At 40.5% G+C, this 27,377-nt stretch overlaps 1 protein-coding gene and 2 pseudogenes across 4 annotated transcripts in view; 1 reads left to right on the top strand and 2 right to left on the bottom strand.

Moving 5' to 3' along the window:
* LOC128111728 (sperm-associated antigen 6) overlaps positions 1–27,377 on the top strand; it is a 157,703-nt gene that overhangs the window by 61,408 nt on the left and 68,918 nt on the right. For 3 of the 4 annotated variants that reach the window (XM_052739983.1, XM_052739982.1, XM_052739981.1), the window contains one exon: positions 11,534–11,717. The exons of the other annotated variant lie outside the window; for it this stretch is intronic. In XM_052739983.1, coding sequence (XP_052595943.1) covers positions 11,534–11,717 — 184 coding nt within the window. The remainder of the gene's footprint in view (positions 1–11,533; positions 11,718–27,377) is intronic. 4 annotated transcript variants of the gene reach the window in all.
* On the bottom strand, positions 12,523–13,922 carry LOC128111729 (centrosomal protein of 70 kDa-like; annotated as a pseudogene).
* On the bottom strand, positions 14,181–14,591 carry LOC128111730 (60S ribosomal protein L27-like; annotated as a pseudogene).

Below are 27,377 nucleotides of genomic sequence, written 5' to 3'. Positions count from 1 at the left end.
TGCCATCTCCCGCCAGTCCTGTGGTATAATCCTATTATATGTTGACTAAGAGTTTAACATTTGCTTTACATATGGGGAATGCATGCCATAAGATACTATTGCCTCCTTAAACCTTTATAAATCTAACATTTCAACTGGAGCCCAAACATTTTGTGTAGTCATTTGATTATGTAACTGCTGTATGGTTACTGGATAAATTAAGGGTGACTGTGTGAAAACAGGCTTTCTTTCTGTAACCTTATGATCCAATCTTGAAACAACTTCACTGTTAATTTCTTCTGTCTGAATTTGAATTTCTCTATGATTCATTTTTACAGGTTTAACAAGTTTTTCTAAAACTGTTATCCTGGCACTTAAATTGACTATACTTTTAAATAGTAAAATGAGGATAAGCATAGTAATAAACTGCATAATTCCATCAATATTAATCTTCTCATATAGTTGTTCCATTGTCAGACTGCCTAAAATTTCAAACAAAGCCCAATTTTCTTCCAATATACACATAAAACCCATTTTTTTTAATGTGGAAAAAATTCTCTTTTAAATAGTTTTCTTTAAAATATTTGATATGTTAAGTGACTTACCAAGTCTGCGTAGAACAGTAGAAATCCGAGGGAATTTCAAAACAGCCACCTAGTGTCGGAGGTGTGAATCCAGAGAGAGAGAGAGAGAGAGAGAGAGAGAGAGAGAGAGAGAGAGAGAGCAAGAAAGTGTAACCACAAGTTCTGGCTATCCAGCCACGTGTTCCCGCTTGAATCGAGTCAAGCCTTGGCTCTGGTTCCTTAAGCTCCGACTACGTGCATTGGCTTTACAGGCAGGGGCCCTGTTCGGCAGGGCAGACCTGAGTTGTTTGTAGCACTGGCTTTAAGCTAACCGCTTGGGGCTACGGTCAGTCCAGCCTGAGGTGGGAAACCGGACCTGCCGCCAAACCAAGTCAAGTGGTTTTTAATGGATTCTTGTCACGGTGGGCGCCAAATGTCGATGTAACCGACCTTCTTATTAAATAAGAAACACAGAGCCAATGCAAAGAAGAAAGCCAAGAGATCAGAGCTAAGAGCCTTACCTGCCTGCTGCAGCTAGCCTCTTCAGCCAAGAGACCTCTCTGAAAGGGACCTACTTTCTGTCTGTTTGTCTTTACATAGACTTTCTGTTCTGCCTTCTCATTGGTTGTAGAACCAACCACATGACTGCCTCGTCACTGTCTGTTAGCTGTATCCTTGAACACACAGAGATCTACCTAGCTCTGCCTACCAAGTGCTGGGATTAAAGGCGTGCACTACCAATGCCCAGCTTTTGCTATGGCTCTAATAACTCTGACCCCCGGGCAACTTTATTTATTAACATACAAATAAAATCACATATCAGTACAAATAAAATACCACCATATTGTAGTGTTTTTCCCCCCTCAGGGAGCTGCTAGGGTCTCAGGGGGATGGGTGGGTTTGGGATTGTAGTGGGACTTGTAGATTGCAGGGTCCAATGGGGGTGGTGGTGGGAAGGCCTGCCTGCAGAGGTCTTGCCTACTGGCCTGCAACCTGGGCTGCAAAGTGTAGGGGTCAGAGAGCACAGGTTTTGCCTCTGAGTCTAGGGCCTAGAGACTGGGCTGGGAGAACATTCATTCATCTGTTGGTCCAATCAGAGCTGGTGGAGTCTGTGTCTCAGGAAGCTGCGGAGGTCTTGGGGGATGAGTGGATTTGGGAGTCAGAGTAAGGTTTGTAGGTTACTCGGTCTAATGAAGGGTGGTGGTGGTCAGGCCTGCATGCAGGAATCTTGCCTGCTGGCCTGCAACTGGGGCTGCAAATCATATTTATAATAAATGAGTAGAAATCAAGTTGTGTCATAACTTAACAAATTGAAGAAAATATACCTCAGTAAAACACATATAGTATTTTTTTATATTAGAGACATATGCTGAGTTGTAGACACATCTTGATTAAATATGGTGGTATGTTTACCTCTTGTGATTTATATTTTTATTGTTTTTGTCTATATAAAGAGAAGGCTTTCAAAGCAGGTGCTGGGGTCATGTAGCCACTTTTTCATAGTCACTATTAAAAACTCAAAATTGGTTAAATTCCATTATTTGGGCTTTATTAAAAAGCTTTATATGATGATAAGTATACCATTTTTAACTTTGAAATAATAGTATTATAGTCAAATATTTCCTATATATTTATTTTTGAATTCTCACATATTATATACATATAATAGATATATGTATAATATATTTGAAGAGTAACCAGTTACTTCATGGTTTATATTCAAATTTTCATTCTTCAATAATATAAAATATATATGTGAGACATATTATAGATATGAAGCAATATTTAAAATACATATAATGGTGATTTGTTTTCAATGTTTTTCACCTCAGATTGTAGTATCTATGTCCTCTTCAAAAGAATCAAGTCTACTTTGTGATGTTCATATACTTTTGGATATGTGGCTTTCAATAGAGCGTGGTGAATCTCCTAGCTGCAGCCTCAAAAACAACTGACTCTCCTCCTCCCAGCTGCCATCTGTTGCTCCTTGGCTAAGGTGGAACTTCATGCCCACCTCTCTTCTCAATTCTAGAATTTGTTTGTCTTGAGCTTGCACAAGTCTTATACAGTCTGTCTCAACTGCTGTGCGTTCAAACATAGCAGCATCATTTTTGGGTCAGTACTGTAGTGTCCTTGCTGTTCCCCAATGTTACAGACTGATGAGTTAACGTCCTGGTGTCTCCCCAAGTTATCCACTTACTCTTCCTCTTGGGAATTCTTCTTTTGATGGATTTGTCATCTTCACTCAGTTGGTTCATTTGCCCAGTGGTCTCTGGATGTCCTGGTTGGATGCATTAGATCAGGAGCCATCTGGGATTTTGTTCATTTTCTGTAAAGACACAAAAATAACCTCTCCTCAATGTTAGAAGAATATTAGATGCTTTCTTTTTATTTAGCATTTACTTTAGTTTTTTTTTCCTCCTTTGGGACAAATGTTTTTGGGCTGCAGAAAAAGCATTATCCTTTAACGGGAAATAAAAAAAAATTAAAGGTATCATAACTAAATGTAGCATAGTATGTGAGGATTTAGGTGTGTCTAAGTATCCCCTTTTTATTTTTTAAAATTGACAATTAAGTACTTGATAGTGTCATTCCACAATATCTTGATCCTGTGCATAGTAAGGGATTTCAGTAACATGATTAATATTAAATTTACTCAAATCATTTGCTAGCATAAGTAGGACCATTATTAGTATTTAGTTGTAATTCCAGAATTCCAGAAAGGAAATGGATAAAGAGATATTTGATAAAGTTAAGTTCTAGGTGGTACAATGGTCTTTCTTTGAAGTCTCCAGGGTCCTGAGTCATGCCTGGGGCTGTGATCAGTAGCTGACGAGTTAGAGATAGGCATTGTGCAATCCTGTAATGCACTCTGAGCACAGATCTTACATACCTCACAGCAGAGAAGGTCCAATAGACAGACTGCCATAGTTCCAGATGTCGAGCTGTTGTCCACTCATTACTGATTATGTACTGGAAGCTTGGACTACTGCACAAACTATGCCTTTAACAGAGGACAGGCTCTGGTGAGCCTCCTTTAACTATTTCACTTGCCAGAGTCTGATCACTTGTCAGACCAAGGGCAAGCACAAAACTAAAAACAAACAGAACCTATTAAATTAAGAGTGGCAATTAACCTTTAAAAATGGAAACTTCAGGCTTTTGACTTAAGTTTGGGGATCTTTAAATTTTAAGGCAATTTTAATTTTGAGGTTATTAAGATTTTCCTACTAGGTGACAGGATATATTCATAAGTACCTGAGAAATAATCACAGAAAATCCTGAAGGAGAAAACAATTGGATTTTCCCATGTAAGCATGAAATTTTATATCCAGCTGATACTGTAAATGAAACAGAAGTGTGAACGATAGTAAGGCACAGCAGTTTCATGGAAGAAGAACTTTCTGGAAGGCTTTAGTTTTACTAGATTCAGTAGATAGTTGGATATTACAGATTCTTGGCTGTACCAAAATAATTTTAGGTGAAAACTTCTAAATAATCTAGCTTTTACTGATTGTATTCTTGGTTCAGCTCTTTTTTGGCCTCTAAGAAAATTTGAGAGGCATGCAATTATGTTCACATTCCATGTTCACCATATTATTTAGAAGAAATGTTTTTTAAAAACTTCCAATATACTCCAATTTTCCTTTTAAAATCCATCCCAAGCCTGTTTATGTTGTCATTTAAAAATTTTTGTTATGTTGTACAAAAATATAAACTTTCAAAATGAGATTTTAGTAATCACAAATATAGAAGGTGGTTTGGTTTTTCAGCCCTAAAAGGCTTGAAATGAGAAAAAAAATTTCCATTTTTTTTTTCCGTAACTGACAAGGTAAAATTTCTTATTTTGCTAATATTGTGAGCATATCACCGGATGGATGTTTAATTTGGCCAGACAGCCATCTCTTAAGTATACCTGATTTGAAATGAAGCTTACTTGTTTTGATTTACTTGCTTTAGGTTTAACTTCACAGCATATGTAGAAGGCTAAATAAAGCTTGTGTTTTTAATTGAATTCCATTGGTACTTAGCATGACTACATGCATAGTTTTGAGCATATTAAAGTATTTGGTCATTTATAAGGTGACTGACCATTAACTTGTATGGCTAAATTATTTTTAATAGTTTACAAAATACTAGCTTATTTTTAGAAAAAAAAGATTTATTTATTTATTATGCATATAGTGTTCTGCCTGCATGCATGTTTGCATGCCAGAAGAGGGCACCAGATTTCACTATAGACTAGGATTTTATAGTTTTATCTCTGTTAAGTTTGAACCTTAAAAATTGTATTGAAGGTCCCTTAGCATCAGAATAAAACTTTAAACCATAAATACAGGTGCAAAAAAAAGTAGCTAGACATTTATCTTTAGGTCAGTTTCTGATAGCGTGACTAAACCTTAGGAATTTACAGATCTTATTAAATATGCCTTATTTATCAAACATATATTGTTTCTTATTTAAGAATTTAGAAGTCTGGTTTGTTAGCAAAGACATAAGTGGTTGGACATACTTCTCTAAGTCAGTTTTTGTTAACCTGAGTACATTATCGTATAAAAATCATCTCAACTCTAAGTATCTTAGAGACCTGCCATTGTCTCATTGGTCTAAAGGAAAGATCTACTAATAAGCAGAGGGCTCCGTAGGACTAAAGTGTCATAGCTGCTGCCTTTTACCAATAACAGCCAAAGATGTTCCTGGCTTCCCTCTTAAGCAGGTTTCCCCTGCTAGTCTTTTCTAGAGATGGAGGTGCCAGCAAGTGTCACGTTTTAATAAGATTGGATCGATTTATTTTTTAATTTATCCTCTTCCTTTTTAAAACAAAGGAACTTAGCTGAAGGAGCACACTAAACCTTGCTCCCATTCCCATCTCTTCTTCCCTTTCTATCTCTGACTACTGTGTCCCAACTCTTCCAGCTTTCTGTTTACTGACTCCACCCTAGAGGACCTCATTCCAAATGCTTCTTCCACTGCCTCCTTTCTGCATTCACAACACTTCTGCAGCATCCCTTTTCTCTCAATCTAGGTTCATTTCCATACTCAGTGCATCTCCATCCTTCATGTGCTAATTTATAGATGAGGTCAGTTAATGTTGAGACTCAACTTTCCTTCAGGATAACCATTTGTGGTGAGGATGTACAAACTGGGTTTCCAAAGCTTCCATCATGACTGGAAGACTAATTCTCTCTTAGTCTACCCTATAAACTGTCATCAAAATTTAAATAAACAGCAGAGTCAGTTAAAATAGTCAAAGGCTGAGAAAAACCTAATAAAAGCTGATTGACTATGATAAGTTTTCATTGTTGAGGTGTACAATTAAGGATGGGTACAGCCTTTTTTTGAGGATGTGGAATTTGTATATAAAACATAAGATCCTTATTCATTTGAAGAGCCATCTATTAAAGCACTAAAAGCAATTACTATAATATTTTTAAATGTAATTTTAGTCAATACCCATGAGGTATCTTCAAAAAATTTTAAGAGGGGATTATGTTGGAAAATGATTAGGTCCTGAGCGACATGCTAATGCAATGTGCCAAATATTATCAACGTGGAACTAATAATTAACCTGCATTTTATTTAATGGCACAATAGTTTTTATAGGCTCTTTACTAGTAAGTTTTTAAGATGTGTCCTTCTATCATTATTAAATCTATAAGTTGAAAGGAAAAGTATTGGTCCAGGACCCCCAAAGACCAAGTTTATAGCACAAAGGAGATTTACTTGCCCCAGAGAGACAGAGGGCAGGAAATAAGAGACAAACACAGAAGATAGAGGATGAGGGAAAAGGGGAAGGGAACAAGGGAAACCAGGCAGGAGTATTTGACCTGGAGGGACAAAGGGCTGTCTCTGGATATAGAGGAGACAGATGCAACATGTAGGAAAATGGCAGTTCATGAAGGTACAAGGGGAAACCCTGGGTTAGGATGAGCTTTCTAATTTTTAACTGGGCATGCAAATTATGTGAGCCACTGGGCCTTTTGATTCCTGGACTTCAGTACTTTGGTAGCTGGTCCTTGGTAGTCAGTCTCAGGAGGAGGAAGTGACCAAATTAGGGAACAGACCTTGGGACTAGCTTTAGGAATGCATTCTGATGGTTTTCAGCAAGGCAGAGGGAATAGGGGAGAAGGGCTAGTGTCCCTTCATAAGTTTTTCTAAATAAGGAGTTACAGATCATGTGGAGAATTGTGACATGCATAAATTTCTATAATTGAGAAGAAAGGAAGAGATTATTTCTGTGAGCTACTGTGCAGTAGCTTTATTTTATGAGCTAACAACCCGTTCTGCTTTAGGTGTTACACTTCTCATGGAATTTAACCAAGAGTCTCTAGAAAGCAGCTAAAGAACACAGCCAAATTCTTAGTAGTGATGGGTAAATAAGAGCATACACAATCTGACATGGCCTGAAATTTAAAAGTTTGATCTTTTAGTTTATTTACCATGAAAGTCAAGCACTCATTTAAGCATTGATTTGATGAGCAGAAGAGGAGAATGTCTTCCCTATACTCAATGACCAATACCCCGGGAAATGTAACCAGCATTGGCATAAGTGCTTTACAGACTAGCTGCAATTGTTTCTGTACTAGACATTGGGCTTGTTTCAATGTGTTTTCTCCCATGAAGAGACCATTGATCAATCTATATCGAGTAACTGCCAATGTGAGGGAAAATAAACAAAAAATAAACCAACAAATCTCAGCTCTGGGGAGCCAAGCTAGCCCATGCTGCAGGTGGTGGAGCTCTGCCCACCATTTCTAGGAACTCAGGTGTTGCCACTCTGCCTGGTGGGCCCTGTGTGGAAAGGGCTGACAGACAGCAAGCAACCACAGAGCTTTGAATTCCAAATGATCCTGCAGGCCAAAGTGTGTGATTGGCCTGGAAGTCTAATGGCTGCAGAGTCCATTCTGCCCACCCTGTCAAGATGTGTCCAGAAAAAATTCTCCTTTTCTCCATTTTACAAAAATAACTGACAAAGATTTTTTGTTACTTGTCTATATGTTTGAATGCATTTTGTTAAGTGTTGATATTTTTTTATTTATTTAATATTTTTATTTTTATTTTGCAATGCAATTCAGTTCTACATATCAGCCACAGTTTCCCTTGTTCTCCCCCCTCCCGCCCCCCTCACCTTCCCCTCAGTCCACCCCCCATTCCCACCTCCTCCAGGGCAAAGCCTTCCCCGCGGACTGAGATCAACCTGGTAGACTCAGTCCAGGTAGGTTCAGTCCCCTCCTCCCAGGCCGAGTCAAGCGATCCTGCATAGGCCCCAGGTTTCAAACAGCTGACTCATGCAATGAGCACAGGACCCAGTCCCACTGCCTGGATGCCTCCCAAACAGATCAAGCCAATCAATTGTCTCACCCATTCAGAGGGCCTGATCCAGTTGGTGACCCCTCAGCCATTGGTTCATAGTTCATGTGTTTCCTTTCGTTTGGCTATTTGTCCCTGTGCTTTATCCAACCTTGGTCTCAACAATTCTCACTCATATAAACCCTCCTCATTCCTCGCTAATTGGACTCCCAGAGATCCACCCGGGGCCTAGCCATGGATCTCTGCATCCAGATTCCTCAGTAGTTGGATGGGGTTTCTAGCACGACAATTAGGGTGTTTGGCCATCCCATCACCAGAGTAGGTCAGTTCGGGCTGTATCTCGACCATTGCCAGCAGTCTGTTGTGGCGGTATCTTTGTGGATTTCTGTGGGCCTCTCTAGCACTTTGCTTCTTCCTATTCTCATGTGGTCTTCATTTACCATGGTCTCCTATTCCTTGTTCTCCCTCTCTGTTGTTGATCCAGCTGGGATCTCCCGCTCCCCCAAGCTCTCTTTCCCTCGACCCTTGCCCTTCACTACCCCCACTCATGTCCAGGCTGTTCATGTAGGTATCATTCCATTTCTCTGTCATTGGGCAATCCCCGTGTCTTTCTTGGGGTCCTGTTTTCCAGGTAGCCTCCCTGGTGATGTGAGTAGCAGTCCAGTCATCCTTGTTCCACATCTAGTATCCTGCTATGAGTGAGTACATACCATGTTTGTCTTTCTGAGTCTGGGTTACCTCACTCAGGATGATTTTTTCTAGATCCATTCATTTGTCTGCAAACCTCATGATGTCATTGTTTTTCTCTGCTGAGTAGTATTCCATTGTGTATATGTACCACATTTTGTTTATCCATTCTTCAGTTGAAGGGCATCTAGGTTGTTTCCATGTTCTGGCTATTACAAACAATGCTGATATGAACATAGCTGAACAAGTGCTCTTGTGGTGTGGTTGAGCATTCCTTGGGTATATGCCCAAGAGTGGTATAGCTGGATCTTGGGGGAGATGGATTCCCAGTTTTCTAAGAAAGCGCCATATTGATTTCCAAAGTGGTTGTACAAGCTTGCATTCCCACCAGCAGTGGAGGAGAGTTCCCCTAGCTCCACATCCTCTCCAGCATAAGGTGTCTTCAGTGTTTTTGATCTTAGCCATTCTGACAGGTGTAAGGTGGTATCTCAGAGTTGTTTTGATTTGCATTTCCCTGATGATTAGGGATGTTGAGCAATTCCTTAAATGTCTTTCAGCCATTTGAGTTTCCTCTGTTGAGAATTCTCTGTTTAGCTCTATAGCCCATTTCTTAATTGGACTGTTGGGCATTTTGATGTCTAATTTCTTGAGTTCCTTATATATTCTGGATATCAGTCCTCTGTCAGATGTGGGGTTGGTGAAGACCTTTTCCCATTCTGTAGGCTGTCGCTTTGCCTTGTTGACCGTATCCTTTGTTCTACAAAAGCTTCTCAGTTTCAAGAGGTCCCATTGACTGATTGTTTCTCTCAGTGTCTGTGCCACTGGTGTTCTATTTAGGAAGTGGTCTCCTATGCCAATGCGTTCAAGACTACTTCCTACTTTCTCTTCTAGCAGATTCAGAGTAGCTGTATTTATGTTGAGGTCCTTGATCCACTAGGACTTAAGTTTTGTGCACGGTGATAGATATGGATCTATTTGCAGCCTTCTACATGTTGATATCCAGTTATGCCAGCACCATTTGTTGAAGATGCTTTCTTTTTTCCATTGTGCACCTTTGGCTTCTTTGTCAAAAATTATATGTTCATAGGTGTGAGGATTCATGTCAGGGTCTTCAATTTTGACAAAGATTTTATGTCCCCTTTCATGGGCACCTTGTCATTAGTTCCTATGCATATAAAGTTGCAAAGCTATAGCTCTGAATTATTTTGTTTTTGTGGATATTAACAAACATTTCAATAATTGTACAAAATGATTTGTTGAAAAGGACTGAGAGGAACCCAGGTTGATCCCACTGTTTCACTTAAGGTCTCAGATCCTTTACAGCAAGAGACTTGAGTTTTCTGCATCCCTAATTTTTTTCAAAGAAATCTTTTCTTGTCTTTTCCTGAGGTTGTACTCCTCACATCTGGTGCCAGTTACAGGGGTCCCTCCAGGCACCATAGCTGGCAGGGAAATGAACCTTGAAGAGTAAAAATGAAAACTCTGTTCAGCACAACTTAGTCAGAGCAGATCACATAGAGAGTCTGATGCCAAGGGCTATATTGCCGGAATACTTAAACAGCACAATTTGGAAAAAAAATTTCCTGGTGCAATACAATCCCCGGTGTGCAAGGAGACATACTTACATTGAAACTCAAAGTATGTGTCATTTCTTCTAAGAAGATGGGTTCTAGAGATAGGCTACATGAATTTAGCTTAAGGGCCTAGGTAAGGATATGTATGGCCTGGGAAGAATATCAGCCATAGGATAGACAGCATAGAGGTCACTTAGGCTATTAGCCACCTACAGTCCTGGTTGTGGCAGCTTGACATAGCCTTTGGATAACACAGATCACCAGCCTGTTAATCTCCTCCAATTCCCAGCCTTTTGCATTGGATAAAAAGTTATATGCCCTTTACTTTGAGAGGACAATCATGTGTGCTTAATGTTCCTGGTTTTCCTGGAGATCTCTGTGCACAAGGACCTTCATGCCCACAGGTTCATATATGCAACTGCATTGCTGTGTCCAGAAACACATTTCTAAGAGGATCAAATAACTTATATTCTACTGTTTAGCCTATTTCCTTATCAGGAGAAAATTAAAATATATGACTATTTTACCTTTATGTTTATGTGGTGTCTGCTAAGAACATCCTGAAACATGATTGTTATTTCAGGATAACTTAGGATTCCAGAAAAATTATTTGAGGTCACCAAAGTACTGCCATGCTTAGAGACTGAAGGCAAGTAAGGGAAATGAATTAGTTGGCAGAGAGTACAGTGAAATATTGAACAATCTAAGTGTTCCCATGAGTTAAATAATACCTTCACAATCATGAAATCTCATTACTTTGTGAAATTATGGAAATAACTATGTTTATATTTAATTTTTACAGTTTTCAAATGCATACTTGTCAAGTGTAAGACAATTGAAAATGTCATTTTAAACATACCTTATTTTCAGTTTACCAAAGAGGAGCAATGGAGGACTTTCAAAGCATCAAAGTGATTTTTCAGGTTAAGATTTATCTTTTTATTCCAGATCTCTTGAGCTTCCTTAGCGTAGCTAGAGTTTTCCTGCCTGGCCCACAGTCAGGACAAATCTCTCTCACCCGCCAGTCCCACAGCTGCTCAGACCCAACCAAGTAAGCACAGAGACTTATATATTGCTTACAAACTGTATGGCCGTGGCAGGCTTCTTGCTAACTGTTCTTATATCTTAAATTAATCCATTTTTATAAATCTATACCTTGCCATGTGGCTCGTGGCTTACTGGCATCTTCACATGCTGCTAGTCATGGCGGCGACTGGCGGTGTCTCTCTGACTCAGCCTTCCACTTCCCAGAATTCTCTTCTCGGCTTGTCCCACTTATCCTTCCTGCCTGGCTTCTGGCCAATCAGTGTTTTATTTACTAACCAATCAGAGCAACATATTTGACATACAGAACATCCCACAGCACCTTAGTGTTAATTTTTAAGCTGTTTTGGTCTGTTCTTCTGTTTTTCCTGATAGCGTTTCTACAAGAAAGCAGCTGCCTTTGTGCTGAGAGCAGTTGGTAAACATTCTCCGCAGCTAGCCCAGGCCATAGTTGATTGTGGAGCTCTGGACACACTGGTGATATGCTTGGAGGATTTTGACCCTGGAGTCAAGGAGGCTGCAGCCTGGGCACTTGGATATATTGCAAGACATAATACAGGTAATGGAACATATTTGAAAACAGGGTAACTCCAGATTTATTATATGAATCCAGTTTCAATAAACAGTAGACTGAATTTTAGGGTGATTGTGTACATGATGAGAAATCAGGTTTGAATGATAGTTTATTGGGATCACATACCCACAACATGCTCATATATATTAGTCTTTTTTTGGGGGAGGATTCTTTACAAATATTTTATTTGTGATTTTATTTATTTATGAAAATTACATCAGTATTGCAAATAAAGACACATTTTATCTAAAAGATGTCTACCTAATCATCTATTTTACTTCATGATTAACTTCCTATCTTAGTACAAAGACAAAAATCTATTCTTTCTGCTTTGAAAGGTATCTTAATAGAATATGTCCATTAATCTTTGCCTGGAAAGTAGTGGCTTCCTATTGGTTGGGTTTAGAAAGTAATTGGAATTCTTTTTTCTCTGACCAAAAGGTCATTAAACCTTGAACTTAAATACAACTTTCTATAATTTGCAATCTCTCCCTGAGTCTCTTTTATTATATACAATCTCTTTCTTAAAATAACTATTACATTTTAAAACATTCAAGCATTACTTAGGAAATGATTAAGGAATCTAAAGTTAATTTACTATTTTAAACTTAACAGTTACTTTCTATTAATAATCAAAAAATAAAAATTATGTGGATTGAGAATGAACCAATGGTAAGGGGATGAATTCTGAGAACTGATACATTTTAGAATCTTGCCTCAGGATGAGTCCTTTTAAATACTTAAAATGTTAAGAATACAATTTACACAGTAAAAATGATTTAATTTGTTTTCAGTATGAAAGTACTTTTAATTTCTTTACTGCAGGTAGAATGGCATCCAAGTCATCAATTTCTAAGATCAAACTCTTGAAACGCTGGAAAAAACTCCTCATGTTCTTCTAATTTGTTGATAATGCTTTGTAGGTCTTCAGGTCCTAATACTTGTTTAACCTCCTTATTTACATCCTCATTAATTATCTTACACAGTTTTCCAACTGTGCTGACCACCACACACAATGAGGATGAACTGTCTAATTCTAAGAGCTCCTCCAGGTTTCTCACAGCGTTTCTCACACTTCATTCATTCGGGGGTAGACTCCATTTAAAGACTGCACATCAAATAGCTTTTGGAAGTGAGAAACAATAGCTTGCAAAGTTTGAAAGTTTGGCATGTTGCTACTCTCCTTTTCATTTCCAACCTCTTCCAACAATGGTATCTACCATAAACAACAGATCTTCTACTTTGACACCTTCATTTTCATCCGGTTTCTTTAGATTATGCCAAGGTACCAGTTCTGCAGACAGTGTTTTTAAGGATTTATACAAACCCTTTAAGGATGTCAGTTCATCTGCCCACATTTCTATTATAGGAATGAGATGTTCAAATCCACAATCTTGAACAATATCTTTATTGAAGTTTTGGGCTCCTCCCTTGCTCTGTTTATAAATAATTACTGGAGCTCGAGGATTGTGAATAATTGAATTGATGCTGCACAGCACCTGAAAGTATCTCTGGTCAATCAGTGCCTGTTGACAGCTGTCTTTGGGGGCTCATCTTTTTTCTCCATGTCATCAGCCTTTTTTTGACCAATAATCTCTTGTAATTTGATGCCTTTCTTAAGGGCTTTTTCCAGTTTCTTCACCTGTTGTTTATAAAGTCTTAATTCATGTTCTGTGGGCCTGTTTTCCAGATCCTTTTGGAGGCTCAGCTTCTCACCTAAAACTGTGTGAACCTTGGATTTTGATTCCTTGAGTTGATTCTGTGACAACATCAGAAGGCTTTAATGACTTGGTGAGGTATCTAGGTTTCTGTAGTCTTTTTCTTCTGACTGACTCTCATCTTTCTTACACTGCCTTTGTGGATGGAATTTTTGAACTTTAGATTCATAGTAATTAATTAGACAAAGCAATTGTTTATCCAAGACTGTGTGAGGAACTCTCTTGCAGAGATGGGCAAACACTGTTCTGAGTGACAACATGCTCTTTTTCCTCTTTGGTTAATCTGTAGATATGCTTCTGCAAAGAAGCAATGGTCTCTTCTTGCTCCATTCGTTTTTTTCTTATAGTGCTGGCATTTCATCTGTAACAGTTTATACTCCTTTTGAAGGTATTTTATTCTATTTTGTTGCTGGCAAACCCTGTTTAGGGACTTATCTTCTAATTCACCGATTTTGAATTTCATGCTGTCCATAATCTGCTCCAGGTCATTGGCTCGATGTTCCTGGTGCCGCTCAGTTCTGTTCTAGCTGAAGTTCACTTTTAAGCTGCTGGTTCGTCTCTATGAGCTCCCGTATCATGCTCTGCTGATGTGTTGTTTCTTCCATCAACATTTTGAAATTCTACCTCATTCTTTGTGATGATTGTTTGTCAAAAACGATCTTTGAGATCGGTTCTTTTTTTTTTTTCGGTGTTTGTTTTTAGTTTTTAAATGATGGGAACAAAAATATACCTAAAAGCGAAGCTTCTGGAAAAACCATTTGTTCTTCCCTGTCTTGTATCTTTCCTCAAACTTGACCTTGGCCTCCCGTCTGGCCTTGCGTGTCAGGGTTGGGTCTCTAAAGACATCCTTGTTGACAACTGTTTTGTCCAAGGGGATGTCCACAGAGTACCTTGTGGGCATGAGGTGACTGTAGTTATAAACTTTCACAAAGGACTTGATCTTTGACCTCTTGGCGATTTTCTTCTTGCCCATGGCAGCTGTCACTTTTCAGGGATAGAGGTCAATTCCAGCCACCAGGGCATGGCTTTAAGGGCAGTCTGAGGTGCCATCATCAATGTTCTTCATGATGATGGCTTTGCGTCCAGAGTAGCGTCCAGCCAGGACCAGCACCACTTTCCCAGGTTTCATGAACTTGCCCATTTCGACAGCAAGGAGCCGGTACCCAGCAGAAAGCGAGATCGGTTCTTTTGACTAGACACAAAGGTTTGAAGCCATGCGTCATCAGCGGCCCATTTATGCTTTCCCATTCTGCTTCCTCCTGTTGTTTTTCAATCAGGAGTCTGTTTGGTAATGGACTGGAGTCCTGGGCTTTAGAGACTGCTGGATGCATTGTTTCTTTTGTAGAACCCAAAGAAAAGGTCAGCAATAAAAAAATTTGAGTTCCCTCTGTCATAGTGATTCCTCTTGCAGTTACACCTGGTCATCCAAGTTGATCTCAATAAAATGGTAGCATGTCCAAAACTGGATCTTGATCTCAGCGGATGCCTGCAGCTTGCAGGCGCCCGTCCCACGGCCTGCCGGTCCCCCGACATTAGTCTTTCAAGAAGAAAATTTTGAAGGAAAGGTGTGGAGGAATGCGACTGGTCCTCAGAGGCTTTGGTAGCCAGTCATTATCTTGCAAGCTTGTAACTCCAGCATACAGGAAGCTGAGGCAGCAAGATTACAAGTCCAGGGCCAACCTGAATTCCTCAGCAAGGTCCTGTCTTAAAACCAGTATAGTAAAATAAAACCAAAATAATAAAACAAACCAAAATAAATATCCCAAATCAACTACCAAATAAAATTATCCTTGAAACTTGTTTGTTAATGTCTCATCCCATGAGAATTCATTGGGTCTTTGTTATAAGTAATGTTCAAAATGATAAAAATTATATAATGCATTACACTTACATTAATAATATGTGTAAGTTTTCATATGGATATAAATTATAAAGAATTACACATTTGTATTACAGTTAGTAGAATTTGGATGCTTTTTCAAAACTCCCAGATTTTCTTCATTATGTTTATGTATAAAATAGAAGCTACTGTGTACTGAATAGTTATAAGCCTGACTCTGTGCCTTGCATTTCAGATACCTTCATCTCCTTTTCATTGCAGCTACCTTATTTAGGTGCTTGTGTGCCTACTAAACAGTGTAACTTAGAGAGAATGCCTGAAGTTATGTGAATGGTAGCACCAGAATTTGGATTTAATTCTGACTGCCAAGTCCATGTTACTATCTACTTCCTGACAATGTTGATAACTGTAGGGAAAAGGGGCCACCTAAAGAAACCCACCCTGAACCTGGAGCCCAGAACTAGTGAAAGAAACACAGCCTGGATCTGGAACCTGAGCCAGTGAAAGGGACACTTTTATCTTTGAACCCAGAACCAAAGAAACATGCCCTGACTCTGAAACCAGTGCCAAAGAAACACACTTTGTACCTAGGATCACAGTCAGTAAAAGAAATACGCCCTGGTCTTAGAATTAGAGCCAAAAAGCTAAGAAAGACCAGCGAAAAGAAACACAGTTTCACTCTGAAATCAGAGCCATCTCTGCCCCTGACCAAGTGACCAGTGAAACCAACCAATCACAGAGCAAGGCATCAAGCACCCTGACCCTGGATCCCAGAACCAGTGGAAAAAAAAAAAACCAGCCTAGATCTGGGACCTAAGCCAGAGAAAGAAACACTTTATCCCTAAACCCAGAAACAAAGAAACATGCCCTGACTCTGAAACCAGTGACAAAGAAACATACTTTGTCCCTAGGATCAGAGCCAGTGAAATAAAAAAAAAAAAAAATGCCCTGGCCTTAGAATTAGAGCCAAAAAACTAAGAAAGGTCGATGAAAGAAATACAGTTCGGCTCTGAAATCAGGGCCATCTTTGCCGCTAACCATATGAAACTAACCAATCCCTGATCAGAAAAAACTAACCAATCCCTGGACAGAAAATCTTCTCCCTGGAGAAACACTGCCCTCAAGAGATCCTATATAAACCACCCTGCCTGGTCAGTTGTGGGCCGCTCTTTCCCACCCTGGTAGAGGCAGCCACTCTCCTGGACTCCTCTTTCCCAAATAAATCTCTTTCTCAAAAGAGTCTTGTGTGTAAAGATCTTCATTCACCAGTGCAGAGAAGAACCTTGCTAAGACATTCCTTAGGGGACTGAGCAGAACAAACCTTACAGAGATGTTCCCTTGAGGGGGCTGAACAGAAGAATCTTGCTGAGACATCCTTTAGGGGACTGAGCAAGGTGGAGCAGAAAAAGTAACAACTTCTTGCCAGAGCTGGAGGAGATTGCTACATTTCTGCAGGGGTTTCCCCTTTAGCAGAGTGAACCAAAAGAAGCAACACCTTGGGCCAGAGAAGAAGCAGAGCTCTGTTGGGAAGCCCCCTTAAGTGGGGGATGAGCAAAGCTCCAGGAGAGGTGCAGGATTGCTATATCCTGCGGGGAGACCATCCCCCACTGCACCCCAACTCCAGGTATCACCTGGCTCCCCAAGCAGTCAGGATACCTCTTCCCCAGAGTTGTAACACTCACATACAATGACAACCCATAAAACTAACAACATCAGTAGAGACAGAAAATAGATCATAAGAAAATTACGTTGAGAAAGAATATTATTGTCATGCTTAGAAGGATTCAAAATTAATATACTAAAATTCATTGCATAATATGTAGAGCTGCAGTTCTTTGTTTTTTCCTTCTTTCTTTTTGATTTTTCAAGACAGGGTTTCTTTGTGTAGACCTGGCTGTACTGGAACTCACTCTGTACACCAAGCTGGCCTTAAATTCACCTGCCTCCTCCTCCTGAGTGCTGGGATTGAAGGCGTGAGCTGCCACACCCTACTGAGAGCAGTGGTTCTTAACCTGTGGTTCACAGCCTGTTTGTGGGTCAAATTACCCTTTCACAGGGGTTGCATATCAGATATCCTGCATATCAGATATTTGCATTATGATTCATAACAGTAGCTAAATTACAGTTATGGAGTGGCCATAAAACTAATGTTATGGTTGGTGGTCCCCACAACATGAGGAACTGTATTAAAGGGTGGCAGAATTAGGAAGGCTGAGAACCACTGCTCTAGAGTTTGGTTTCCTAAATAGGTTCACTTAAGCCTGCTACTTAGTACTCATTTGGAAAATAGGCATTACTTTTTCCCTTTTTAAACTAGCATATGTTAATGATAGGTAACAATAGGTTTCTATCTATCTATCTATCTATCTATCTATCTATCTATCTCTGTCTATATATAATGTATTTTGAACTTATTCACCCTGCTCCCTCCACCCCCAGCCCCAATTACTCTCTCTGTTCTGTTTCCCACTAATCCTTTTCCTTTTCTCAACTAGTCCTCTGTCTTCATTAGTGTTTCTATTGCTATGATCAAACACCATGACCAAAGCAATTTGTGGAGGGAAGAGTTTATTCAGCTTATGCTTCTACGTCACAGTTCATCATCAAAGGAAATCAGGGCAGGAACCCAAGCATGACAGGCACCTAGAGCAGGAGCTGATGCAGAGGCCATAGAAGAATGTGGCTTACTGGCTTGCTCCCCATGTCCTGCTCAGTCTGCTTTCTTATAGAACTCAGGACCATTAGCCCAGGGATGGCACCACCCATAATGAGCTGGGCCCTCTCCCATCAATCACAAATTAGGAAAATGCCCTACAGGCTTGCCTACATCCTGGCCTTATGGAAGCATTTTATTATTTGGGATTCCTTCCTCTCAGATGACTTTAACTTGTGTCAAGTTGACATAAAACTGTCCAGCGCATCCTCCTTCTACTTTTATGTTTTTATTTTATTTTATTTTTTGTTTATCCCGTGAGTTTTATTGGGGTTGAGAATTTGATACATGACTACCCGGTACTGCATCATTTTTATTTCTCCCTCTCTCTCCTCCACGTCCTCTTGTGTCCCCACTCTCACCTCCTTTCAAACTCATGACCTCACTGAGTCCAGTTAGTGTTGCCTGCATGAGCATTTGTTTAGGGTTGACTACTTATGTTGGGAGCTTGTCCCTGAAGACAACGTTTTCCCCTTCCTTCACACCCGTCGACAGCCTGCAATTTTTCATCTAGGGGTGAGCCTTGTGAAACTTTCCTCATCCCTGTTGGCATGCTAATTGGTGTGGCTTTTGCTGGTCTTGTTGATCGTTCATGGGCACAGCATCTCTATTCTGTCCAGAAGACACTGTCTAGTAGCAGTCATCTGCTCCTCAGGCTTTTAAAATCTGTTTCCCTGCCCATCTGCCATGTTCCCTGAGCCTTGGGTGTGAGAATTGTGTTACAGATGTCTCGTCTGGGGCTGGGTATTCCATGATCACTTACCCTCTGCATTCTTACCAGTTGTGGATCTCTAATAATATCTTCAAAAAGAAGTCTCTTTGATGAGGTGTGAGAGCTGCTCTCATCGGGGCCTATCTCCATCATTGGGTTCTTGGCTAGGTTTGCAGCACCAGGCATGTCCTCCCTTTCCTCCCTCCAAACCCACCCCCATATGCCCTTCCTTGCTCTCTTTCAAATGCCTCTTTTTCCACTAATTATTATTACATACATATATGTATATCCATATATATTCCTAAAAACACAAGTATGCCCTGTTTAGTCTGTATAATGTTATATGTATGTATGTTTTCAGACCTGACCATTTCATATTGGGTAACGATATGCTCTTCCCTGGAAAGACTATTTCTTGTGGTTCTAGTGTTCCTAGTTGCCTGTAGTTCTTTGTGTAGGGTTGAGTCCTGGTGAACTTCCCCTACCTACTTTAGCACTCCTATTGTTGTCTTTCTTTAGATTTAGGAAGTTTTCTTCTATGATTTTGTTAAGGATATTGTCTGTCTTTGAACTGGGTTATTGCTTTTTCTTTCTCCTCCTCTTCCTCCTCCTTCCCTCCTCCTCCTCCTCCTCCTCCTCCTCCTCCTCCTCCTCCTCCTCCTCCTCTTCTTCTTCTTCTTCTTCTTCTTCTTCTTCTTCTTCTTCTTCTTCTTCTTCTTCTTCTTCTTCTACTTCTTCTTCTTCCATATTTCCTGGATGTTTTGTGTCTGAATTTTTAAAAATTTAACATTTTCTTTGACTGAGTTATCCTTTTCTTCTACCTTGTCTTCAAGACCTGGTTTCACTTCATTCAGTCTGTTGATGGGGCTTTCCTCTGAGCTCTGAGCTTATTGTTTGATTTCTGAGATTTTATTTTTGAGTTTTATTTCAGTATGACTTAACTTTGGTGATTCTATTACTTTGTTAAATTTTAGTTTTGTATTTTGAATTCAAAGTACAAAAATATTTTTATTATTTAATAGTTTGCATTTTTACAGTCTTCATTAAAGCATTTATTCATATCCTCTTTAGGGTTCTTGAACATATTCATGATTGCTATTTTGAAGTTTTTTTTGTGCTTCAATTAAGGAATATTACAGTAGGGATCGTGGTTTCTGGAGATGGCATACTGTCTTGGTTGTTGTGTTTTTGAGGTGCAGACCCTTGGAATTACCATGTTTGTAGTGGTTCTTTGTGTGAATTGCTGGTCTTACCATTGTTGCATGTGTGTTTAGGTTTTTGTTACTGTTACCACAGTCTTGTCAGGTTGTGAACAAGAAGAATGATGTTTGATTTTCACTCTTGGAGGCCACATTGGGTTTTGAGAGTTCAGACTCCCAGCAGTCTCAGATCAGCACAATTGATGGGATGGGGGTTATGCTAGTAGGTGTGGGAAATGGATTGACTGGAGGTGTCCTAAGTAGGGTTTTGGGTCTGACTCCATTGAAATTAGCATTGGCAGAAATATAGCTCAGTTCCATATATGGTAGTGTGTCCCAAAGGAATAGAGATAGGCTGGGAGGACAGGCTAGTGAAGGCACCAGTAGCTGGTTAGGATTACCCTAGAGAGGCCAGGTGGATTCCGCCATTGTGGTGGCTGTGGCATCCCTGGAAGAACATTGGTCTGGAGTTGGTGGAAACTCACAATGGAATCACCATTTCTCTTTTAATGTTTTTGATTTTATCTTGGAGATATTGTGGTACACACAAGCATAGAAGTCATGGGAATATATATATGTATACATATATGTATATATATATATATATATACATACATATATATCACATCTATTTGAAATTGACATGTATTTCTCCCAATTCCTTTCTAATCAACTAGGTGTTAGTGAAAAAAGAATAAAGTAAAGTAAATTTCTTGTCTATGTTCTTTGGGCATAGAAGTCATGTGTTAAGGACAATAACATTTTACCATTTTTTAGGTGGTTACCTAATTTGTTTGCTGTTTTCAGGGTTTAGTTTGAATGCTGATAAGAGATACATTATGGTCCTCCAGAAAAATATAAAAATTATATTAATTTAGTGTGTGTGTGTGTGTGTGTGTGTGTGTGTGTGTGTGTGTGTAGTATGTGAGTGGAGTTCAGAGGACAACTGTCTGGAGTTGATGCTCTTCTGCCATGTGGGTCCCAGGGATTGAACTCAGGTCACCAGTTTGGCAACATGGGTTTTCACTCATTTAGCCATCTCACCAACAGAACCTCTTCTGAATTTTTATTTTATTTTATTTTTAAATTAGGAACTCTTGATTAATTAAGCCTGTCTTTTTGTATTTAAAAATGAATTTTGATTATAGAACAACCAAGTATAATCATTTAACCTCAGCTTCCTGAATCACTTAGCTTCAACCTTTACATATGCTGCTAGTAATGAACAACATCACCATCATGTGAGAGGCTCTTCAGAGAGTATTACCATATGCTTGAACTGCATAAAGTAAGCTAAACTGCTAAGATTTTACCTCTAAGATGTTACTTACAGGTAGAAAAACTGATACAGATTAGTAAAAACTTCATGCAGACATCTGGGCAAACATCAGACAGTAATTTACAGAACAAGACTGTATTAAAAATTGTGTATAAAGAATTGACTAATGATGCATTGGAATAAGTGCAAGATGTATGTTTTTTGTACACTAGCTTAAGGGACACCTTCATTCTCTTGTTAAGAATTTTGCTTCAATCAGGTGAGCAGTGAACATACTTTGGGCTTGAAAGAGCAGAGGGGGTCACACTGGGAACTAGAGGAGGGGGTCACACTGGGAACTAGAGGAGGGGGTCACACAGGGAAATATGGAGGGGGTCACAAAGGGAAATATGGAGGGGGTCACTGTAGCATGAATCTTAAAAGTTCTTATTAATAAAATCAAACCTGAGCCAGGTATTGGGGTGAACTGGAAGATCAGAGAAACAGAATAAGTCACAGCCACCTCACCTCGCCAGATCTTCAGCTGGTCTTGTTTCCTCAGACTGGAAGCCTCTGTGTCCTCATACCCAAATGACTCTCAGCAGAACTGCTGCTAGAAGCCTGAAAGCTTAACCAGCCAAATGCTTCTAGTTTCTGGTCCTCACGCCTTATATTTCTTTCTGCTTTCTGCCTCACTCCCTGGGATTAAAGGCTCACTTTCTGGGATTAAAGGTGTGAGTCACCATGCTTGGCTGTATCCTTGAACACATGGATTTCTGCCTCTGGAATGCTAGGATTAAAGGCGTGTGCTACCACTGCCTATCCTCTATGTTTAATATTGTGGCTGTTCTGTCTCTGACCCCAGATAAGTTTATTAAGGTGCACAATAGATCGGGGAACACAATACCACCTCAGGTCACACAGGGAAATATGGAGGAGGTCACACAGGGAAATAGAGGACAGGTTGTTGGGCCCAGGGGGGATGCACAAAATAATGGGGTGCAAACCACAGTCTAAAACCAGAAATAAAACTTTATTTCATAAAAACCATCATGGGGTACAAAAAGCTTGTTAGCTAGCTGAGATCACAGCCAGAGTTCAAGATTCTGTAACTGTGGCAACTGGAGGTGGGTCATGAGCCTCTTTTTATAGTAAGGGGAAAGCATTAGGCATGGATGAAAGAGTTTTTATAATTTCAAAGTTAAACACTTAGAGACAAATTGCTTTCTAGGATTTACAATTTTCCATTAACAAGGTTTTAGAGGGTTTTAGCTAATTGATATTTGTATATCCCTGCAGTCTTCCTGCCACAGCTAACTGATGTTTGCCTGAAACCTGCAACTTTTCCTGACATAGCTGGGTTCCCATAGCAGGAGGAATACAAATCAATGCAAAGCAGGTTGTCATGTAGAACTCATTAAAAGTTAACTTTGATTTCGAAGTCCCCTGCCTGCAGAATCTCTCCTCTCTCTCATCAATTGGATTCCTGGAGCTCATCCTGGTGCCTGGCCGCGGATCTCTGCATCTGCCTCCATCAGTCACGGGACAAACTTGCGCAGCCTTGGTGCAGTGGGAAGGGGCTTGGACCTGCCTAGGCTCAGTGTGCCGGGCTCTGCTGTCTCCCTATAGGAGATCTTGATTTGGGGGATGTGGGGATACGGGGTGGCTTGGGAGAGAGGGCTAGGGGGTGGGAGGAGGGAGGAGGGGGGATCTGTGGGTGGTATGTGGAGTGAGTAGAAAATTTCTTAATAAAGAAAAATGAAAAAAAAAGTTAACTGATTTCAGTTGTGAGTGGTTGGGGGTTATCAAGTGGTGGTGGGGTTATCAAGAATAGCTAGTCCCAGGGCTACAGAGAGCAATCACAGAAACCTAACATTTGGGTTGCTGACAGAGCTGCCCATCTAAAATAAAGAAAAGCCTAGTTAAAAGTTAATTCCTTTTTACTGGCAGAGCTGATGGCTGTCAGCGTCCATCTTTTAAGCTCATAACCTTTTATTTCTATATTCCTATCTTATTCCTATATTCCTGGACCCTTCGGGGTCACACAGGGACATAGAGGAGGAGAGGAAAGGAGCCTCTGTGCTCTCTGCTGAGAGCACCTGAAATCTCTTCGTCTAAGGCTTCAGCTTGGTTTTATGTCACTGTGTGTACATTATGACATTTTCTTTAGATGAACAATATTGTTTGAACTTGTTTTATTTTCTAGACATTAGTATCCCATGACTTTGACATCTCCAACATCCTGTGGTCTCCAACACAATCCAAGCTTCACCTTCACAGCTTCACACAATGGCTTCTCCAAGGCTCAATGTGGGAACTCTCCTGCCACATGCCTGACCTCAGCAACTTTCCTTAGCCATGTGGGAAAATTCTACAAACCCTTTACTCCTGTATCTGCCATGACTCTAAAGCAGGAACCATGTGGCAGATGCTGCCACCTTCTGCTGCTTGCCTGGGATGGATCCTGGCCCCCTTCTTGAATTACATTTGCATAAGCCTTGATTTGTTGTTGCTCTTTAGCAACAGATGATTCCTTAGAGCAGTTCTTTCAGCAGGTGGAGTCTTGCCCCGAGGGCACTACTCCTTTTATTCCCTCTCTCCTTTTCTCTTTCAGCAGAAACCTCACTCTAACGTCAATGTTCCTGATGCTCTTTTCTCCTCAAATGGGGCATTTTGTATTTCTTTTGCTCTGCTGTTCCTTTTCATTGTAAATCTGCATAAGAGTGTTTACTAATGACCATATGGTAGCGTCAATGTTAGGCTACCGTGAGATCTCTGCCAACAAAATTAATTCAAAACTCTTCTATTTAGCTTCAGGCAGATTCTTAGGACAAGAGCAGAGAGCAGCTACATGCTTTGCCAAAATATCACAAGAATGGTCTCCAGCCCAGTTGCTGATATTGTTCCCTTATGAAACCTCTGGAGCTGGGCCTCCACAGTTTGCATAGTTCTCAGCACTATTGTCTTCCATGGTCCTAATAGGATGGTTCATTAAGCCTACTTACATTATCCAATTGCTTTCCTAGCTCAAAGTCCTAAAGTCTTCCATTTCCCTCAAAGTAACAACACAGTCAAGAGTGTCACAGAAATACCCCACTCCTAGTACCAATTTTTGTCTTACTTACTATTCTGTTGTCATGAAAAAAAAAATACCAAAACAAACAAACAAAAAAACCACCATGACCAAAACAACTTATAGAAGAAAGAGTTTCCTGGTGGCTTACAGTTTCTGAAGGTGAGTCCATGACCATCGTGTCAGGGAGCATGGTGGCAGGCAGGCAGGCATAGTGCTTGATGTATGGAGCTCTCAGTAGCTGAGAGTTCACATAATCCACAACCACAAGGCAGAGAGAAAGCTAACTGTGGAATGACATGGGCTTTTGAAACCCCAAAGCCCACTCCAACATACATACCTCTTCCAACAAGGTCACATCTCCTAATCTTCCCAAAATAGTTCCACCAATTGGGAACCAAGTATTCAAACATATGAGCATACAGGGGTGGGCACTCTCATTTGAACAACCACAGGAACCACTCCCTGGGAAGTATAAGATAGCTAGCTAAGCATGAGCCTGTGTGTGAGGTAGAAAGCAGTGCTCCTACACAGTTTTTGCTTAAAGTTCCTGCTGTGACTTACCTCAATGATAAACTGTAACCTGTAAGCTTAAATAAACCTTGTCCTTCCCTTAATTGTTTTTGATCAGAAATGAAGTTAGAACAACAGTCCACAGGAAAATAGGAACTATACTGTGTAGATATAACCAACCATCTTATAAATTAAGAAACACAGAACCAATGCAAAGAAGAAAGCCAAGAGATCAGAGCTAAGAGCCTTACCAGTCTGCTGCAGCTAGCCTCTTCAGCCAAGAGAGACCTACTTCCTGTGTGTTTGTTTTTATATAGACTTTCTGTTCTGCCTTCTCATTGGTTGTAAACCCAGCCACATGACTGCCTCATTACTGCCTGTCTGTACAGACCTCCAGGTCTTCTATGGTTGGCATTGAGATTAAAGGCGTGTGTCTCCAATGCTGGCTGTATCCTTGACCACACAGAGATCTACCTAGCTCTGCCTACCAAGTTCTGGGATTAAAGGCGTGCACCACCACCACCCAGCTTCTGCTATGGCTTGCTATTAGCTCTGACCCCCAGGCAACTTTATTTATTAACATACAAATAAAATCACATTTCAGTACAAATAAAATATCACCATATTTCCCCTTTTCTATTTTAATAAAAAGAAAAAAGGAAAAAGGTTATAACTAACATAAGAAAAACTATATACAAAAGTTTGTAACTAGAGTTTTCTTGCCTTGCCCACAGTCAGGACAAATCTCTCTCACCCGCCAGTCCCACAGCTGCTCAGACCCAACCAAGTAAACACAGAGACTTATATTGCTTACAAACTGTATGGCTGTGGCAGGCTTCTTACTAACTGTTCTTATAGCTTAAATTAATCCATTTCCATAAATCTATACCTTGCCACGTGGCTCGTGGCTTACCGGCATCTTCACATGCTGCTTATCGTGGCAGCGGCTGGCAGTGACTCCCCCAGCCTTCCGCTTCCCAAAATTCTCCTCTCTCCTTGTCCTGCCTATACTTCCTGCCTGGCCACTGCCCAATCAGTGTTTTATTTATATAGAACGATATCCACAGCAATACTGTATTTTGCTAGCTGACATATTTTGGGTGCCCATTTTGATCTTTTTATTTTATTTAATTTTTAATTTTATAATTAATTTAATTTTACATATTAGTCATGAATTCCCCTGTTCTCCCTCCTGCCTCCCCCCCGTCCTCCCCCCAACCCACCCCCCCATTCCCACCTCCTCCAAGGCAAGGACTCCCCTGGGGATTCAGCTCAGCCTGGTAGATTCAGTTGAGGCAGGTCCAGTCCCCTTCTCCCTTTACCTAGGCTGAGCAAAGTGTCCCAGCATAGGCCCTAGGTTCCAAAAAGCCAGCTCATGCACTAAGGACAGGTCCTGGTCCCACTGCCTGGGGGCCTCCTAAATAGTTCAAGCTAATCAACTGTCTCACTTATCCAGAGGGCCTGATCCAGTTCCATGGGGGCTCCTCAGCCATTGGGTCACAGTTCATGCGTTTCCTCTAGTTTGGCTATTTGACCCTGTGCTTTTTCCAATCATGGTCTCAATATCTCTTGCCCATATAATCCCTCCTCTCTCTTGTCGATTGGACTCCTGGAGCTCCACATGGGGCTTGGCTGTGGATCTCTGCATCAACTTCCATCAGTCACTGGATGAGAGTTCTATCATGACAGTTAGGGTGTTCAGCCATCTGATCACCAGAGTAGGTCAATTCAGGCTTTCTCTTGACCATTGCCAGTAGTCTATTGTGAAGGTATCTTTGTGGATTTCTGGGGACCTCTCTAGCACTTTGCTTCTTCCTATTCCCATGGGGTCTTCATTTAACATGGTCTCTCTTTCCTTATTCTCCCTCTCTGTTCTTGATCCAGCTGGGATCTCCTGCTCCCCTAAGCTCTCTTCCCCCCGACCCTTGCCCTCCATTTACACCCCCCCATGTCCAGTTTGCTCATGTAGATCTCATCCATTTCTCTGTCATTGGACGATTCCTGTGTCTTTCTTAGGGTCTTCTTTACTAGGTAGCCTCCCTGGAGTTGTGAGTAACAGTCTGGTCATCCTTTGCTTTACATCTAGTATCCACCTATGAGTGAGTACATACCATGTTTGTCTTTCTGAGTCTGGGTTACCTCACTCAGGATGATTTTTTCTAGATCCATCCATTTGCCTGCAAACCTCATGATGTCATTGTTTTTCTCTGCTGAGTAGTACTCCATCAGAATGGCTAAGATCAAAAACACTGAAGACAGCTTATGCTGGAGAGAATGTGGAGCAAGGGGAACACTCCTACACTGTTGGTGGGAATGCAAACTTGTATAGCCACTTTGGAAATCAATATGGCTGTTTCTTAGAAAATTGGGAATCAGTCTCCCCCAAGACCCAGCTATACCACTCTTGGGCATATACCCAAGGAATGCTCAATCATACACAAAGGCACATACTCAGCTATGTTCAGAGCAGCATTGTTTGTAATAGCCAGAACCTGGAAACAACCTAGATGCCCTTCAACTGAAGAATGGATAAATAAAATGTGGTACATATACCCATTTTGGTCTTATAGGTGGCTTTAGATAAATGACCCAGGTTACTTTACAAGTAAGCTAATTGTC

The sequence above is a fragment of the Peromyscus californicus genome, unplaced genomic scaffold, assembly GCF_007827085.1.
Source record: "Peromyscus californicus insignis strain IS unplaced genomic scaffold, ASM782708v3 Scaffold_16__1_contigs__length_79575227, whole genome shotgun sequence".
Lineage (NCBI taxonomy): Eukaryota > Metazoa > Chordata > Mammalia > Rodentia > Cricetidae > Peromyscus > Peromyscus californicus.
This window is presented reverse-complemented; position numbering and strand designations above follow the sequence as displayed.